Here is a 17,207-nt window from a genome sequence, read left to right on the forward strand (position 1 = left end):
GCATATGGATATTCTGGGTAACTTCTCAGAGTCCGCTTATGGTTATAGACATTTATTAGTAGTTGTTGATGAGTTGACTCGCTTTGTCGAGATTTTCCCACTGAAATACAAATCAGCTGAGGAAGTTGCTATAGCGTTTTTTTAAGGGGATAATTTGTCGATATGGTGTTCCTGAATGTCTGATCACAGACAATGGTAGGGAGTTTATTAATAAGACTTTAGACGGTCTTGCTAATTTGTTGGGGATAAAGAAAGTATCTATAATCCCGTATAGACCTGAAGCGAATGGGTTGTGTGAGAGGGCGAATCGGAAAGTAATCGAAGCTTTGCGCATGACGGTGGGAGGTTCCGATACACATTGGGACAGATCTTTGGATGAAGTGCGATATAGTATCAATACTATGATGAATGACACAATTAAGATATCTCCAGCAGAAGCTTTGTATGGATACAAGTTGAAAGGACCTTTTGATTTGTTACCAGAGTGTGTTCAGGGTGATGTTACGGTCACTTCATTGATAAATACAGCGAGAGAAAGATTTGCACGTATCAGTAAAGAACTTGAACTTAGTTCGCGTGCAATGGTAGAGAAAAGTAACGCGAAATCGAGGGAGTAGCTTTTTCGATGGGTGATAGAGTGTTTGTTAAAGTGAATGTTCGGAATGATCTGAATTATAAGTTAAGTCCGAAGTTCCACGGACCTTTTGAGATTGTAGAGATCAAAAGAGGGAATAGATTTGTAGTTAAAGATGTAAATACTGGAGTGACGAAATTGACCCATATTTCGAAGTTAAAGAAAGTTGGGATGTAATGGAACGTTTGTATTTGTATATTTGTATATGATATTTTTTTATTTTTTTTTGTCTCTTGTTCATTTTGGATGTTGAAGTTCTTAGTCATTTGTTTTCGAATGATTTTAGGAATTGAGACATGGGCTAATTTCATACGAGATTTGACCCGTGTGTTAGTGGGTTGTTGTGTTATGATGTATTTTATCATCTGACGCAATATCTTTGTTGTTTAGGATTTTTTTTCTTGGGGAGGTATTTAGTATATCGGACCGAACAAGTCTGATCTTTTTTTTCGGGTTGGGAGATCGTATTTGAGTATTTGGATTTTTTTTCAGTTTCTTTTTTTTTTTAAAATGAAGGGAGCTGTATTGCGAGTAATTGTAGTTGTTGAGAGTTAGTCAGGTGTTGCGAAATATTTGCTAACCGGAGTAGAACTTTCATGTCTTTTACGAGATATGATACCTTTTAGTGTTTGGATAGAATTTTTTTTTGTGAGTGAGTTCCGTAGAGTTGTGTGCTTAATAGTGAGTTGACTGTGACTATTCTGAGATACACACTTGGAATTAGTTCACATTGTGAGTGTTTGACTTTTGCATTAGTAGTTTTGTTTGGTTCAGTAACATGAAACCTTTTTGTTATTAGACCTTTTTCGAGTGTTTTTGGGAGACTCAGTAGTGACATGGGATAGAGTAGAGACCATGTTCATTTTGGGAGATCAATATCAAGGTTCGGGAGTTGATTGTAAGACGAGTTGTACTTTAGTTAGAGAGAAGTGTGTGTGTGACAGTAGTATTTTCCAGTTGCGAGTTGTGTCTGTGGGTGGTTGTGAAATATCGATAGTTCATAGACAGACTCCGACAGAATGTGACTTTAGACAGTTCCTGCGAGATTACCACATCGAGTCCACCAGTACTCTTCCTGCTGTGTTTTTACAAGGAGTATGCAGTTACAATGATGTGCCAGAGCAACAAGTCGACGACATTCGTTCATCGAGGGTCCGAGCAGCTCGATTCATCCTGCAGAATCATGTCTACGGAATTTCTCGTACTTAGCCGTGCTGTATTCAACAGTTCCGAGAAGATAATTATGCGTCATACGCATAACGAGCATTTGGTAGTGGAGGTACCTACAACCAAGGTGCCAATGACGGTTCCACCGTTGGAAGACATTGACGATTCCGTGATGTTCCAGTATCAGGAATATATTATGCCGACAATTTTAATTGTCTTAATAGCTATTTTACTGATAATTCTTGTTGTGGGGGTAGTAAAGCTTATTCGTGTTTGTAAGATTACATGTAAAGGCTCTAAGAACTCAACCCCAGTGACTTTGGAAGTGCGTCATGAGAGCAGTCCTTAAAGCTGCAGTGCAGTAGACATTGCTAATTGAGCATAGTCCTATTCTGTTATGTTTTATACATATGCTTTTGTTTTAGTTTGCCGTTAAGGAGAGCGAGACGCTCTTATGTGGTGGCCGAGCTCTATTTCAGAAAATATGGCTGCTACAAGTTTTAAAGGACACATATATGCATTTCATATAGCTTCAATGCTTTAAGATGTGATGAAAGAATTTATGGAGTCAGATGGAAGTAGGTCGAGAGACTCGAGGTAAAATCTTTGTGTTCAACAAATAGTTTGATTCCTCAGCAATGTTGCCAGTCAGGTGATCTCCGAAGTGTTATGTATATTCGTGAGTACGTGCGTTAATTTGATCTAGATTACGCCAAAATCTGCCCTAAAAGTGAGTTTGATCGTTCATTAACGTGATAGAACTGCAGTTGTCTAGACGTAGCTTTGGAGAGGATCCAGGCTTAAATAGGCAGATAAGGTAGAGTTTGAAATCTCTGTTTTTATGGGAGAAAATTGAACTTGTGATTTTTACCATGATTTTCTAATCATTATGAACTTTTGAACTGGTGTGGGAGATTTAATATGAATATTCATACCTCTTTTATATTATTATTTTGTCATGTTGCGTTTGCCATATCTTGGCTATGCATTTTACACTTTCCATTATTGTGTTTTGCATTTCATATATTTTTGGGAGTTTCTATCATGTTTGATTCTTCCGACAGATGTCTGTGGACAGATGTCGGTGACAGTGTGGACTGGTTCGAATAACATGTGGTAGACTGGTTTTGACATGACTAATTATTGATTTGGGGAGTATGTGTGAGTTTGGATATTTTCAGGCTATTAGCCATAGTGAGACTTCTTTAATCAGAAGTGTTTTACAGTTCAGAGTTTAGTTATCTAACTCGATATTTCATTTATTATGCATTTTAATCTTTGCTTTGTTTTATTCATTTCTTGTTGGGTTATTTGAATAATAAACCTATTTTTGTAGAAACTATTGCGTTTCTTTAAATGGTCCATTTAGTTGATTTGGTGAGAATGAGTGCGATTCGGGTGGGTGAACTTCGGAAAACGATGAGAGAGAGAGAGAGAGGCGATACACAGAGAGAGAGAGAGAGAGGTGATACACGGTGAGAGAGAGAGAGAGAGAGAGAGAGAGAGAGAGAGAGAGAGAGAGAGAGAGAAAGGAGAAAAATAGATGTAAAGGGTTGCCGTGAGCGAACGTTCATACGCCTCCGTTTCACGAATAAAGATCGTTGGAGCACGTTACGTACACCTTCAAAAAAGTGTTAATTCTGTCCTCGTTACAAATGTATAAATGTTTAAAAAATACTCATAGTAGCACGAGTCTTGAAATGGAGAAACAAATCCACAGTTATGTATATCTTTGAATATACGTACGTAAGCATTACTGGGGATTTGTTTCTTCGTATAAATGTTTATTAAATCCGAGTTTACGAAAGGACTACCTGTATGCCAGCGGTGGTTTTGCAGTAATAAATTTGGATCTTTGCAATGTTGAATATGAAATGATACATTATACGGGAGTTTCTTTCTGCAGGAGTGCATGATCAAGCCAACGACTGGTGGCGTAAAGGGACATTTCGCCTACTCAGTGCACAAAAAGGAATGGGTTTATCTGTAGTAGAAACACAACCACATCAAGTAAACGGGAACAGCAGTGCGAGGAAGGTTTCCCATTTTCGTAATCTTGCAAACATTATACATTTTCCTCAGCATTCTCATCACTTGGTTATTCAACAGATTGTCACTGAAGAGGACTTGGATATTTTTAGAGAGGTATGTAGAAACATGTATTGTTTATACAAATTTCGTGCCTATTTTATGTATAACAACTGACACCTTATTTGTGCACTTTATCTCAGTCTTCTATTTCAAATACATATCACTCATCCCTTTGTGAAACTACTGATTTCAGCAACACAATCTGAAACCTGAATACTGTTTTGAAACATCGGCATTTTTGTTACATCAAGTGCTCTGAAACTTGATTCTAGACATTCCCCAGTGGAACAATAAATCAGGAAAGGCACTGGTAATTTTGGGCTTGATACTGCTCGCAGCGTGAAAGAAACTGAAGAGTATATCATCGCTGTAGTGGTTTTAACTAATCATTCTTTATATCAAATTCTCCATCTTTTTACCAGACTTTTTTTTTATGGGGCAAACTACTGATTTGAATCCGGTACTACCGATTCGTCGCGAGAAATTTTTTGTCTGTGTGAATACAGTGATTGGAATCTAATGTTTAGGGAGCATTAAAATGAATTCACTTTCGCAGTTCACAGATGCTCCAGGTCTATTTTAACAGCGTCACTTATGTATTAAGCAACATTGGTAATTTTTTTCTCTTATTCCGTTTTTGTTTTTCTATTCACAGACTTAAAATAAACGCCATAGAAAAACTCAAAATTACGATGTTGCTGAAATATGTTTTTTCTGTATACTTGGGACAGCAAATTAAAATCTGTCACTGCCATTGAGAACCAGCGTAAACCTTTCTAAACTTTGGTGGAGATATCAATTTACCTTGGTCATTTTTTTATGCTTGACATCAGGGTGAACACAATTTTTGTTTAGTATATTAATGAAAAAGGAGTTGTTTGGGAGCTGTTTTACACCCAAGTCCCGTACACTGTTGGAAGCACATTTAGAAGCACAACACCACCACAGAAACACTGAAGATCTGAAAGTTGTCGCTTCAAGATTACCCGAACTAAGAGGCCATGAAATTCATATTTTCATTCATTAACTAAACTACTGTAACATGTAAAACCCTATTTCTAATAATCTGAAATTAACCAAATTAACTATTTGTTCTGCTCAACTAGTTCATGTAAAACCCTCTTTCTAAAAATCTGAAATTAACCAAATTAACTATTTGTTCTGCTCAACTAGTTGTACCAAGAGACTGATGAAAGAGTCAACTGGCTGCTCCTATCTGATGCGACCATTGAAGACCATCTGGATCAGGTGTACATACCAATCAACAGTAAGGTCAGTGTAATGAAAGTCAGATTGTGTTAAACAGGTTTTATCAGATTTTGTAATCAATACAATATACAATTTTGTCTTGAATACTAAAAGAAAGAAAAGTTGTTCACCGAGTCATCTAAATACAAAGCCATTTTTAGTTTTTTGTAAAAGAAAACTATTGTGCCAGCTTTGTCTTTCCGTCCGCACTTTTTTCTGTCCGTACTCAGATCTTAAAAACTACTAAGGCTAGAGGGCTGCAACTTGGTATGTTGATCATCCACCCTCCAACCATCAAACATACCAAATTGCAGCCCTCTAGCCTCAGTAGTTTTTATTTTATTTAAGTTTATAGTGAGCCATAATCGTGCTTCTGGCAACGTTATAGGGTAGGCCACCACCGGCCCGTGGTTAAAGTTTCATGGGCCGGGGCTCATACAGAATTATACGAAGACCACCGAAAGATAGATCTATTTTCGGTGGCATTGATTATACTCTGTACAGAAAACTCGATTGCCCCAAAGAAACTTTGGCGCATTTTTTACTTGTTAGTTATTTGTGATAAGGAATAAGAATATAAACGACGTACTGAGCTCATACTTTACAGGTTATTGTAGCACTGGTTGATGTTAATTCAAGAAACGCCACCTTCCTGGAAGCATATAAAGTAGCACCAAAGATGCCAATCAGGCTACATGCCATTGGCAAGTGGCTCTTCAACTCGAACCCCAGTGACAATAGTCAACGCAAAACCCTTCCAGTCAACAAGAGCCTTTTTCTTGATGAATTCAAAGATCTACCAAACCAGAGACGTTTAGCATACAGGAAGATGAAGTATGGAATTATGGCTTACATCAAAGGAGACCTAATCATGAGAAGGAGAGATCTCACCGGACTCCATCTTAACTGTACTGTCATCGAAGTAGGTTGAATGAAATGGCTGAATATTTTACAATTCAAACTATTTTATCGTAAGTTTAAAGTTGCTCATGAATTGGAAAGATAATTTTAAGAAAATAAGGGATAGCTTCTTGATATGCATTCATCAGTGGTAAAACTACCTCCTTCAGGTACATGTATATATCTTACTTTTCTCTAAAATAAATGCAGAATATGAATGTTGAACGCGGATGGAAGAAATTAAACCGTCAATCTATGAATATTGAATAATTATTATTAATGTATAAGCAAAGAGAATTACTTTCATATTTATTTACTTCATGGCAACTGAAAGTCAGACTTACTTTTTCTCAGACTCCTCCTTATGTGTTCATAAAGAGAAGACATCCAGACGGGACTGTAAGTCTTCAGGGTCCAACTGCTGAAATGTTCTATCTTCTGCAGAAAGTCACCAATTTTTCGTAAGTTTAACATTCAAGTTGATTAGCAAGGATACGTGACAGTCTGGCATTGCAGATTAAGCAATTACTTATAGGCCAGGAGAAGAGATTTCAGAGTCATTGCATGTTCCTTATTTGTTGCCACCTAGACTCTTGATTTACCAGTATCTACATTTGGTGTAAAGAATGTAAATAATTTTCCAGTTTTCTATAGTGATCGCCTATTTTAATGGCTAATAATAAGATCACTACATTCAGCTTTAGCTCGCAACTTCAAATTTAACAGATGAATACTTAGAAGCACTGCACAACAGAAATTTTTATCTGTAAAACATGCGCTCGTGTGTTCATTTGCTACATATGTATGTACACACACACACACACACACACACACACACATATATATATATATATATATATATATATATATATATATATATATATATATATATATATATATATATCTATAGCGCATGGTTTTGATCTCACTATAAAAATTAAACACTGTATGGATCAGTTATCTCATTAACTTTTATAATATAACACATGCAGATTTTTCGGTTTACCATCAAACGTCTCCCATAATTTTTCCAATACAAACATTCAATTCACTAACCCCTTTCTAATCTAAACCTCTGTACTTTTTTTCTGTCAGTCCTGTTATTTGTTTTATATTTCCAGTCAAAACCTTACAGATACGCATTCTCGTCCATCAAACATAACATCATGACATTATTATTCTTACAACCATCTCTATCACTTTTACCCTTAAACAAATTAATAATTGCTCCTGTCCCCACCCCTCGTCCAAACATACCTTACACACTCAGGACAGCCACAGTTACAGTTTTAACACTGTACTGCAGCATATCACTTGAAATCCCACTAACACTTGATACTTTTCTATTCTTGAAGCTATTAATTTCTTCCCTTACATCTTCAACAGTCATTTCCACAAGTATTCTAAAATTTGCACTAACCACGTCTTCTTTTGCCTCATTCAGAGCTGCTTCTTCTTCATAAGCCACATTTAACAACTATTCAAAATACCTACCTTCTTTCCATACACTTTGCTGGGCCTGCGTTCGATTCTCCGGCCGGCCAATGAAGAATTAGAGGAATTTATTTCTGGTGATAGGAATTCATTTCTCGGTATAATGTGGTTCGGATTCCACAATAAGCTGTAGATCCCGTTGCTAGGTAACCAACTGGTTCTTAGCCACGTAAAATAAGTCTAATCCTTCGGGCCAGCCCTCTCTAAGAGAGCTGTTAATCAGCTCAGTGGTCTGGTTAAAATAAGGTATACTTTTTCTTTCCATACAAGACTGAATCCTCTTCAGACAGACTTCACCTTTCACATATTCTTTTTTTTTTTGAAAGGTACTTTTGCTCACCTATAGTTCCCTTTGTATTTGTGTTTTAAGTGAAACTTACTTCACTCCCTTAGTATTAACTCATTCACTCCTTAAACAGTCAACACAACGACCTACTGTATTATCACTCTTCTTGACTACCTTCGTCCTCTTGTATAAAATAATGCAGGAATCATACAATCAATAAAGTTATGTTACATTTGTACCTCATTTTAGATAGTAATCATTAACCTGTTCCAAAATATATTAGTTACCTTATATCAGTTACCAAATGAAGGGAAAATTCTGTAGCTGAACTGTGCATGTACTTTTGTTCTTTTCGTGTTTGATTCCCAAGGAGAATATCCCGTTTTCTCCACATAGCAAATTTTGTTTACAAACGTGTTCAATAAAGGCAGAAAATCCATTTTTTAGGTTTCAGGCAATATTAACTAATATACTGTACTCTTATGCAACTTGAATTGATTGGGTCTTGCATCCTGGTAAAGACATCAATCCACAATCGTATATTTATTAGAACTTTTCTATTCGTTGTTGTCTGTCATTTCAGTTTGATATGAATGCTCATTTACATTTCGTAAGAGCTTAATGACTTTTTTTTTATTTACATTGCATTAGAGCTTAATGGCTTTTTTATATTTACATTTCATTATCATTTATAGCAGACTCATTATTATACTGCTCTCCTTTTCAAGATCATCCTGCAGGATGGTACGTGATAACGCCTGGGGATCTTTCTTGAATGGTCGTTGGAATGGAGTAATTGGGGAGATCATTGAAGGAACTGCCGATATAGCCGCAACTCCCATCGATATGACTCCCAAGAGGAGCGAGGTCGTTGACTTTCTCATGGAAGTGACAACTACAAGGTAGGTAATGTACATGTAAATAACTGTTTTTTCAACAGCTAGGACCAATAAGACGAGAGCCCAATTGCTTGTGTAGCCCAGGACTGACGATGGAGCTACCTTTCAAACGTACTAGACTTAAGAGTTAGGGAAACCGGAAGCTGGGTGTGTTCCAAAGTTACTCTGTAAAAGGAAAGAAGCAGTCACCGAACGGTGTACTTCGGCGATCCATGATTTTCCAGAACCAAACATTGGTTGGTGGCTTGGTAGGAGTTATGAGGCTACCTGAGACGAGGAACGAATTCCTTTCTTGTGCTCAGTGGAACAGATGCTGAAATAATACCTACAACAAAGGGGGGGGGGAGACTAATTCGCGGCTAAAGAGAAAGGATCACAATATATGTAAAGGCAAGATCATCGATTGGACAGATTGCTTTTGATTAAATCCTATTAAGAAGGGCGTTACAAGGTTTAGCATTCAAATATGAGTTCAATATCCCAAGCACAGACAATGATCCTGACATAAAGTTTCATCATTTAGACTGAGGAAAAGGACATGCTTCACCTACGCGAAACAGAGAACCATGTGATCTCTCCAATACAAGTGTGAAGTAACATGAACTCCCACAATGTATAGAAAAATAAGTTTCAATGAATTCTAAACCAAAAAGTATTATAGTAATGGATATGAGATGAAATACACTGTAGTAGAAACTTGTTGGTATATCTGAATCAGGATACAAAGTTTAATAAAGTTCAATGGAAATATTGAACTTTATTAGATTTTTGATCCTCATTCAGATGTGTCAAGTCGAGAGTTGATAGGTAAAGAAAAACAATTCAAAGGTAATTTCAAGCAACAGAAGAATGTTAAGACGAGAATGCAGAGGAATTACGTAGATTGCATTCCTAGCAAATCATTAATAGGTGAAGTAGAACTGTTACAGATTACTGACGCAGAGAGAGATAAAAGGGCATGGGGAAGAAAGAGACATTGAGGGACGCTACTAGAAATGGGAATGCGAGTAGATCGTGACATCAGTAACAAATATGAAACGATACGAGAAAAACTGATTTAAAAGAAGGACGTTTTGGAAACAAAACTTCATGCTATACCATCAGATGCATTAGCAGTGACAAAGGATTTACTTCAGCCCAGAAGGGATGGCCAAGCGTCAGCAAAACAGAAAACTATGAGAGCCCCATTAAAATCTCGCACGGCAGAAGCCATAATTTTGGGGTAGATTAGGTGCTCAAGATCACTTCTTTTCAGTTATAATTCGCTATATTGATTAGAGTGTTAAGTAATGCTATTTGTGGATACTGGTTCACATTTAGCTTATTTACGCTTGATGGTCATGACATAACCAGTTGTTACCAATGCTGGGCTCAACTTTAGCCTTTCTGCTACAGATTTCTACAGTCTTGGGTTACATTCTCATGCCTGAGCGAATTTTCATACATGAGTGGAATACACTGGTTACACACACATACACACGTCCGCACTCACGCCCACCCCCACCCCCTACCCCCAAATTCCCAACCCCACACACGCCAAAAAAATATTTATATATATGTGTGTGTGTGCGAATTTTTAACACTTACGCCGTGGCATTTTTTATATTCACAGGTATTAAGCCATAAATTTGGTTTAATATTCATTTCACTGTTCCTTGGGAATAACTTACTCGCCAGGGGAATTACAAATAATGAGAGCTGTGCCACCAGTGGCAGTCGAACCGCTGCCTGCAGTGTCTGGTTTAGAGATAGCTAAAGTACAGTGACTTTGACTGCTGAGCCATGAAGATGGCTCAGTGGTCTAAGTCACTGTATTTACGTTGCTTCTAAACCAGGCAGCGGTTCGACTCCCACTGGTGACAAATCATTTGGGTGTAAAGTTATTCTTGGGGCATACTGAAATGGGGTTTAAAAGAAATTTGTGGCTTAATATTTGTGAATATATATATTCCTCCGCATGGCCTGGACTCTATTGAAAGACTAAGGTTCTGTTCTGATTTGAGTTAGAAATATGTATATATATATATATATATATATATATATATATATATATATATATATATATATATATATATATATATATATATATATATGTGTGTGTGTGTGTGTGTGTGTATTGCCATGGATTACGAGGAGGTGACTGCATTTTTACATTACTCTGATAATCTTAGCCTTATAAAAAAAACCCTTGTAAGACCACAAAAAGAATAATTGCAAGATAATTACTAATTGGAAGGTTGCCAGTGAGTATGTTTCTTTAAACTTATTTTATTTTACACATGGTAAATTTAACTGTGGGAGTGATGAACAATCTCACTAAAATAAACAGGTGGAAAACAAGGTACAACAGCAATTCACTGAATGAATAACGCATCAATTTCACAAAGGGGTACATGTATATGGGATAGTACGTTTGATTTTAGAATTACTATGTATATTCAGTCATAAGTGTGATGAAGGAAAGAGACGCTTCAAAGTGAACTAGGGCGATTGCACAGTCGCAAATCATTGCAGTCAGCAAATAGTTCGATTACTTCAGCTGTTTTGGCTTGATGAACACACAGTATTGACTCTGATTTGTGAGGCAGCCGACCGAGCTGGTATGCGAGTACGTAAGTTCGTGCGTTAGAAAATATAGATTGTGTGTCTAATTATGCCCAAAAGTAAGTCTGATCGCTTATTAGCCAAGCGAGAGCGATGTCGTCCAGACGTGGCTTTGTGTGTTTCCAATCTCTTAGAAACCGGCAGTTAAGGTAAATCCAGACTTCTCTTTTTTTTCTGTGTGGACTGTGAACTTGTGAATTTACCATATCCAATACACTTATGAATTTGTGGGGAGAATTGGACATAATCATTTATGTCACTTTAATATTCTATTTTATTGTGTCTGGGTTTCACATTTATTAACCATGCATTTTAGACTTTCATTATTATGTCTTACACTTGTGTATTTGTGGTAGATTACAGTTTGTTTAATTTTCCAACATATGTCTGTGGAATTGCTGTGGTTATAGAGAAAGGACACTGCAATCTTTGCAGATTAGTGGTTACTTTCACTGTGGTTGACTTTAAGACTAGACGTATAATGTCTAAGATGGAGTGTGTGGGAGTTTTGAGTGTAAAGGCTTTTTAGCCAGAGTAAGATCAAATCTTGAATTAGACTATTTTGACTTGATAATTCATTTATTATGCATTTTAGTCTTTTCTTTGTTAATTCATTGCTTGTTGGGTTTGTTTAATAATAAATCTATTTATGTAGGAAAGATTGTGTTTCCTTAGAATATCCATTTTTTTTTTTAGGATTATGTTCAAGAGAGAGAGAGAGAGAGAGAGAGAGAGAGAGAGAGAGAGAGAGAGAGAGAGAGAGAGAGAGAGAGGGGAGCGAGTGAGTTGAGGGTACCACGTCTCTGAGATAGACTGCAAGACACGTTACGTAGCATTTCGAAAGAAATGTTGAATCTGTAGGGGTATAACATGTAAATGGCCACTTGTAAGTGATCCGTAAGGCAATCGACAATGCAATGATAGCCTCAGTGCGGGCAGATTCTTCAGGCAATCGGGAACACAGAGGATTGGCTAAGTAGGTAACTTGCGCTGATAACACTCCTGGAGGAGAAATAATTCCAGGTAAGACTACTAACAAAGTGATATATCTCTAGAAATGAGTTAATGTACAAATTGGAGAGAATCACCTTACTTTACTCACTTCTTGGCACGGGGCAGGAGTTGCATTATGCATTGCTTAAAGAATTACTCACTGGATATAACAATTTCGCTGTTTAAATCGAAGGGGCAAAGAATTTACTTGAGTGGTGAAATGCGAGAGAAAGATGATAAAAATGAGTCAAAGAAAAAAGTACACTGGCTAACCATTTCCCTTCTGGGGACATGCTGTGTTTGTTTCCTGGTACTGCTTGCACACACAACTATAGGTGATGAAATCAAAGCTTCTCTTGGGCGGTGTCCGGTAATCAGGTCATGATCGATCCAGTGTATGTGAAGAATGAGTTTCCGCCTGCTCGTGGTTCGATCGTCAGACGGACAGAGCTTCGCTGTGGTGACAAGTGGACAAACTCTCGATGTAGGGTGCTGGTGCCTTATATACCTTGAAGAGGGTTGCTTGGCCACTCCTAAATTCTACCTATTCACTTATGGGTCTACCTACACCCCTCCTGCCTTGATATTTTCTCCTTAAACTTTATGAGACAGCAATCTAGCAGCGTAGAAAAACTGTAAATATATATATATATATATATATATATATATATATATATATATATATATATATATATATATATATATATATATATATATATATATATATATATATATATATATATATATATCTATATATATGTATATATATATATATATATATATATATATATATATATATATATATATATATATATATATATATATATATATATATATATATATATATATATATATATATATATATATATATATATATATATACACACACACACACATCCGGTAAGGGTGACGTGAAGAAGGTCGTTCATTAATAGGTCAAAACGTTTATTACGCCAACGCATTTCATAAAGACATTGTTACATTCTCAAGGCTAAAAAAGAGAAAAAAACATACAATTTAAAAATACATGGAATATACAATTTTTTCTTTTAGAGTCTTATCATATTATAGACATGTACATTAAAAAGTAAAGAAAAATAAAAATCAAGTAAAAGCACCTGTTAGACCAAAAGCTGGGGAATGAATGACCAGAGAAGGAGAGAGAAGCAATGAAGAAACCGACTCAAGCCAGATACAGTTGCACAGAAGTGTGTGAGTTTAACTTGGGCACTAACTGCTTAATGAATAATGATTCTAAAATGAGAAGTTCGTGAAAACAACTTGTCTGGCCCAAAACAGAGAAGTCAGAGTATTCGATATTGGCTTTACATATTTTAGCATGATTTCTATTGTTGGAAAATAGAGGATTGGACAATCTGTAACCATTGCGATGGCTAGCACCTTTATGTGAATCAGCCCTGACCCTCAGTAATCGTTTAGTCAATCCCATGTAAGTACCCAAATTACATTTGGAGCAAGTATATTTATACACGACTGAAGATCCCATTATTGGGCAGAGTCTATCTTAGAATGAGAATGACCTGTAAGGTGTTAAAATGTTTTTCTTTTGTAGACTTACTATTTTTTTCTAAATTTATTGTCTTGAATGTTTAAGATGATAATTTTAGAAAAAATATTAAGTCTGCAATAGAAAAACATTTGAACATGTTACAGGTCATTCTCATTCTGAAAAACCCTTTTGCGATAATGTCGCTTTTTAAATTCAAAGAAAGACTCTGCCCAATAATGCGATCTTCAGTCATGTATAAATATACTTGCCCCAGATGTAATTTGGGGACATAAAATGGGATCGACTAAATGACTGCTGAGGGTCAGGGCTGATTCACATAAAGGTGTTAGCCATCGCACTGGTTGCAGGCTGTCCAATCCTGAATTTTCCAATGTCAGAAACCACGCTAAAATATGTAAAGTCAATATCAAATACTCTGACTTCTCTGTTTTGGGCCAAACAAGCCATTTTCATGAACTTCTCATTTTAGAATCATTATTCATTAAGCAGTTAGTGCCCAAGTTAAACTCACACACCTCTGCACAACTCTATCTGGCTTGAGTCGGTTTTCCTTGTTGCTTCTCTCTCCTTCTCTGGTCATTTTTAAATTCAAAGAAAGACTCTGCCCAATAATGCGATCTACATCTTTACATGTAAAATATGCAAAGAAATGAAAGGATTACTTAATAGATCGTTAACTGAGAAGGTCCCTCTTTGTTACTGTAGGCAATATATGCATGTAGAAATCTTTGTTCTTGACATTACTATGAATGAATATACTTGCCCCAGATGTAATTTGGGGACATACGTGGGATCGACTAAACGACTGCTGAGGGTCAGGGCTGATTCACATTAAGGTGTTAGCCATCGCACTGGTTGCAGACTGCCCAATCCTGAATTTTCCAACATCAGAAATCATGCTAAAATATGTAAAGTCAACATTGAATACTCTGACTTCTCTGTTTTGGGCCAAGCAAGCCGTTTTCATGAACTTCTCATTTTAGAATCATTATTCATTAAGCAGTTAGTGCCCAAGTTAAACTCACACACCTCCTCTGCACAACTGTATCTGGCTTGAGTCAGTTTCTTTGTTGCTTCTCTCTCCTTCTCTGGTCATTAAGTCTCCAGCTTTTGATCTAACAGGTGCTTTTACTTGATTTTTATTTTTCTTTGATTTTTAATGTACATGTCTATAATATGCTGAGACTCTAAAAGAAAAAATTATATATTCCATGTATTTTTAAATTCTATGTTTTTTCGCTTTTTTAGCCTTGAGAATATGACAATGTCGTTATGGAATGCGTCAGAGTAATAAACGTTTGACCTATTAATGAACGACCTTCACTTCGTCACCCCTACCTGATGTGTTCTATCATCCGGCTGCACCAACATCTCCCTTCTTATATATATATATATATATATATATATATATATATATATATATATATATATATATATATATATATACATTTATATATATATATATATATATATATATATATATATATATATATATATATATATATTGTGAGTATGTTCATATAAGTCTGTATGTAAATCTCCCAATTCATTTCAAACTATCTACTTGCTTTCATGTATAACATGGCAAAAGTACTCTCAAAGTAATTTACACAAAGCATTTGAAATTTATGGCCTCTCCAGTATTACAATAGGATATCTTGTCCTATCGAGACTTCCGAGCTTATCCTCTGAACCCAGCTGGAGCCTTCAGGTTCAGCAGCCTCTAACAAAGCGCCCTCACACCCCGAGCCCAAACGTCACTCACGTTGTCTGTCACCATGCGGTCTCAACCCTGTGGGTGACAGATCACCCGCAGCTATTATGCAGCCCACATGCCATATTAAAATACCGCAGCCCAGTAATGAAATCTGTTACTAACTGCATTCTTTGTATGAGATTTCTTATGCTGGTGGCATTAAAAGGTATTGCACCAACACAAGGCTGATGTAATCCAAAACAACAGCTAATCAAGTTATTTGTTTATTCATAACCTGTGTACGAGTTTTGCTAATCTAAGTTTTAAATTTCTATGCGAAAAGGTAAGAGAGAGAGAGAGAGAGAGAGAGAGAGAGAGAGAGAGAGAGAGAGAGAGAGAGAGAGAGAGAGAGAGAGAGGCACATAGACAACTATTCTGTAGGAACTTATTATAGCTTTTTGTAGTGTATATGAAGGGCAATCAACATTCTTGCACTTTTAGATATCCATGCCATGCGAAAGCAATAACCCTGAATATAAATTTTTACAATCTTAATTATATAAATTATGCATAATTTATTATTTAACAGAAGTAACTGAATAGATATAAAAGATTTTCAAGGCCCATCTGCCATCAGTTCTTCAAGAGCCGCATACGGTTTCTTTTAACCTATCATTTCTTTCTGGACAAAAATGCAAAAAGGAGGTACGAATAAGTATAAAACTCCTTGCCCATAACATATGAAAATAAAAAAAAAAGTTATACTTTACTATATCGGTCTCTTCATTTCCTTTCTCTCGTCTGCGTGGCAGTTACTCTGTTGTCTTCAAGCGAGCATCCAGCAGTGATCAACGATGGGCTGCTTACACCCGAGAATTCCAAGAGAAAGTCTGGATTATTTTTGGAATTTTCTGTATCCTGTTAGTGTTGCTGTTCGCCATTTTTGTCTCTCTGTCACCTCTGAGATCACAACTGAGTTCCACCGACGCTGTACACATTGCAGTGGGATTCCTCTTGGGACAGGGTGATGTATTTTGTTGTTTATAGAATTAGTTTCAGAGCACAAAAATTCCTGCCTCGATTTTTCTTCAACTGAGATATTTATAAAAGCAGTTTTATGGAAGGGAAAATCTTGACACATATCAAATTTTTGGGAGAAGTATTTGGTCCGAACATTTAAAACTTTACCAAAATCACGTTCTGATAAAAACATAATTGCAAAGTAGCTATGGTATTCTTTATTAAGTAAAAATAATAGTATTTTTTAGTAAGTAAATTTTCTTTCACAGACTAACTGATAATTACTAACTTGTAAACAAAGATGATTCACTTCCGATACCGTTGATTTCGTTTCTTTGGCGCTGACATCGACTATCTTTCCAGGGACGTCTATCAGTGTTTCAGCCACAAGCCTCCGCATGTTGATGCTAACATCGCTGATGTTTCATACGGTCATGCTGACGCATTACGCCAGTGATCTCATGTCAGGACTGGCAGCTGGGGACCCACGGCTTCCAATCTCAGACCTCACTGACATAGCTGAAAATCCTAAATTTACTTTGGCCTATTCTAAGAGCACTTCAGTGGATGAGTACTTGAGCGTGAGCATTGCAAGTTTGCTTTTTTACATATTTTATCAAAATTTAGACTTATGGTTTAATCTT

General features: G+C 36.4%; 1 protein-coding gene across 1 annotated transcript in view; it reads left to right on the forward strand.

Annotated features, from left to right (window-relative positions):
* Positions 1-17,207, forward strand: part of LOC136826465 (probable glutamate receptor) — a 60,082-nt gene that overhangs the window by 15,127 nt on the left and 27,748 nt on the right. The window contains exons 3-9 of the mRNA XM_067083672.1: positions 3,708-3,946; positions 5,066-5,164; positions 5,748-6,062; positions 6,395-6,501; positions 8,549-8,722; positions 16,356-16,567; positions 16,927-17,144. Coding sequence (XP_066939773.1) covers positions 3,708-3,946; positions 5,066-5,164; positions 5,748-6,062; positions 6,395-6,501; positions 8,549-8,722; positions 16,356-16,567; positions 16,927-17,144 — 1,364 coding nt within the window. The remainder of the gene's footprint in view (positions 1-3,707; positions 3,947-5,065; positions 5,165-5,747; positions 6,063-6,394; positions 6,502-8,548; positions 8,723-16,355; positions 16,568-16,926; positions 17,145-17,207) is intronic.

The sequence above is a fragment of the Macrobrachium rosenbergii genome, chromosome 41, assembly GCF_040412425.1.
Source record: "Macrobrachium rosenbergii isolate ZJJX-2024 chromosome 41, ASM4041242v1, whole genome shotgun sequence".
NCBI lineage: Eukaryota > Metazoa > Arthropoda > Malacostraca > Decapoda > Palaemonidae > Macrobrachium > Macrobrachium rosenbergii.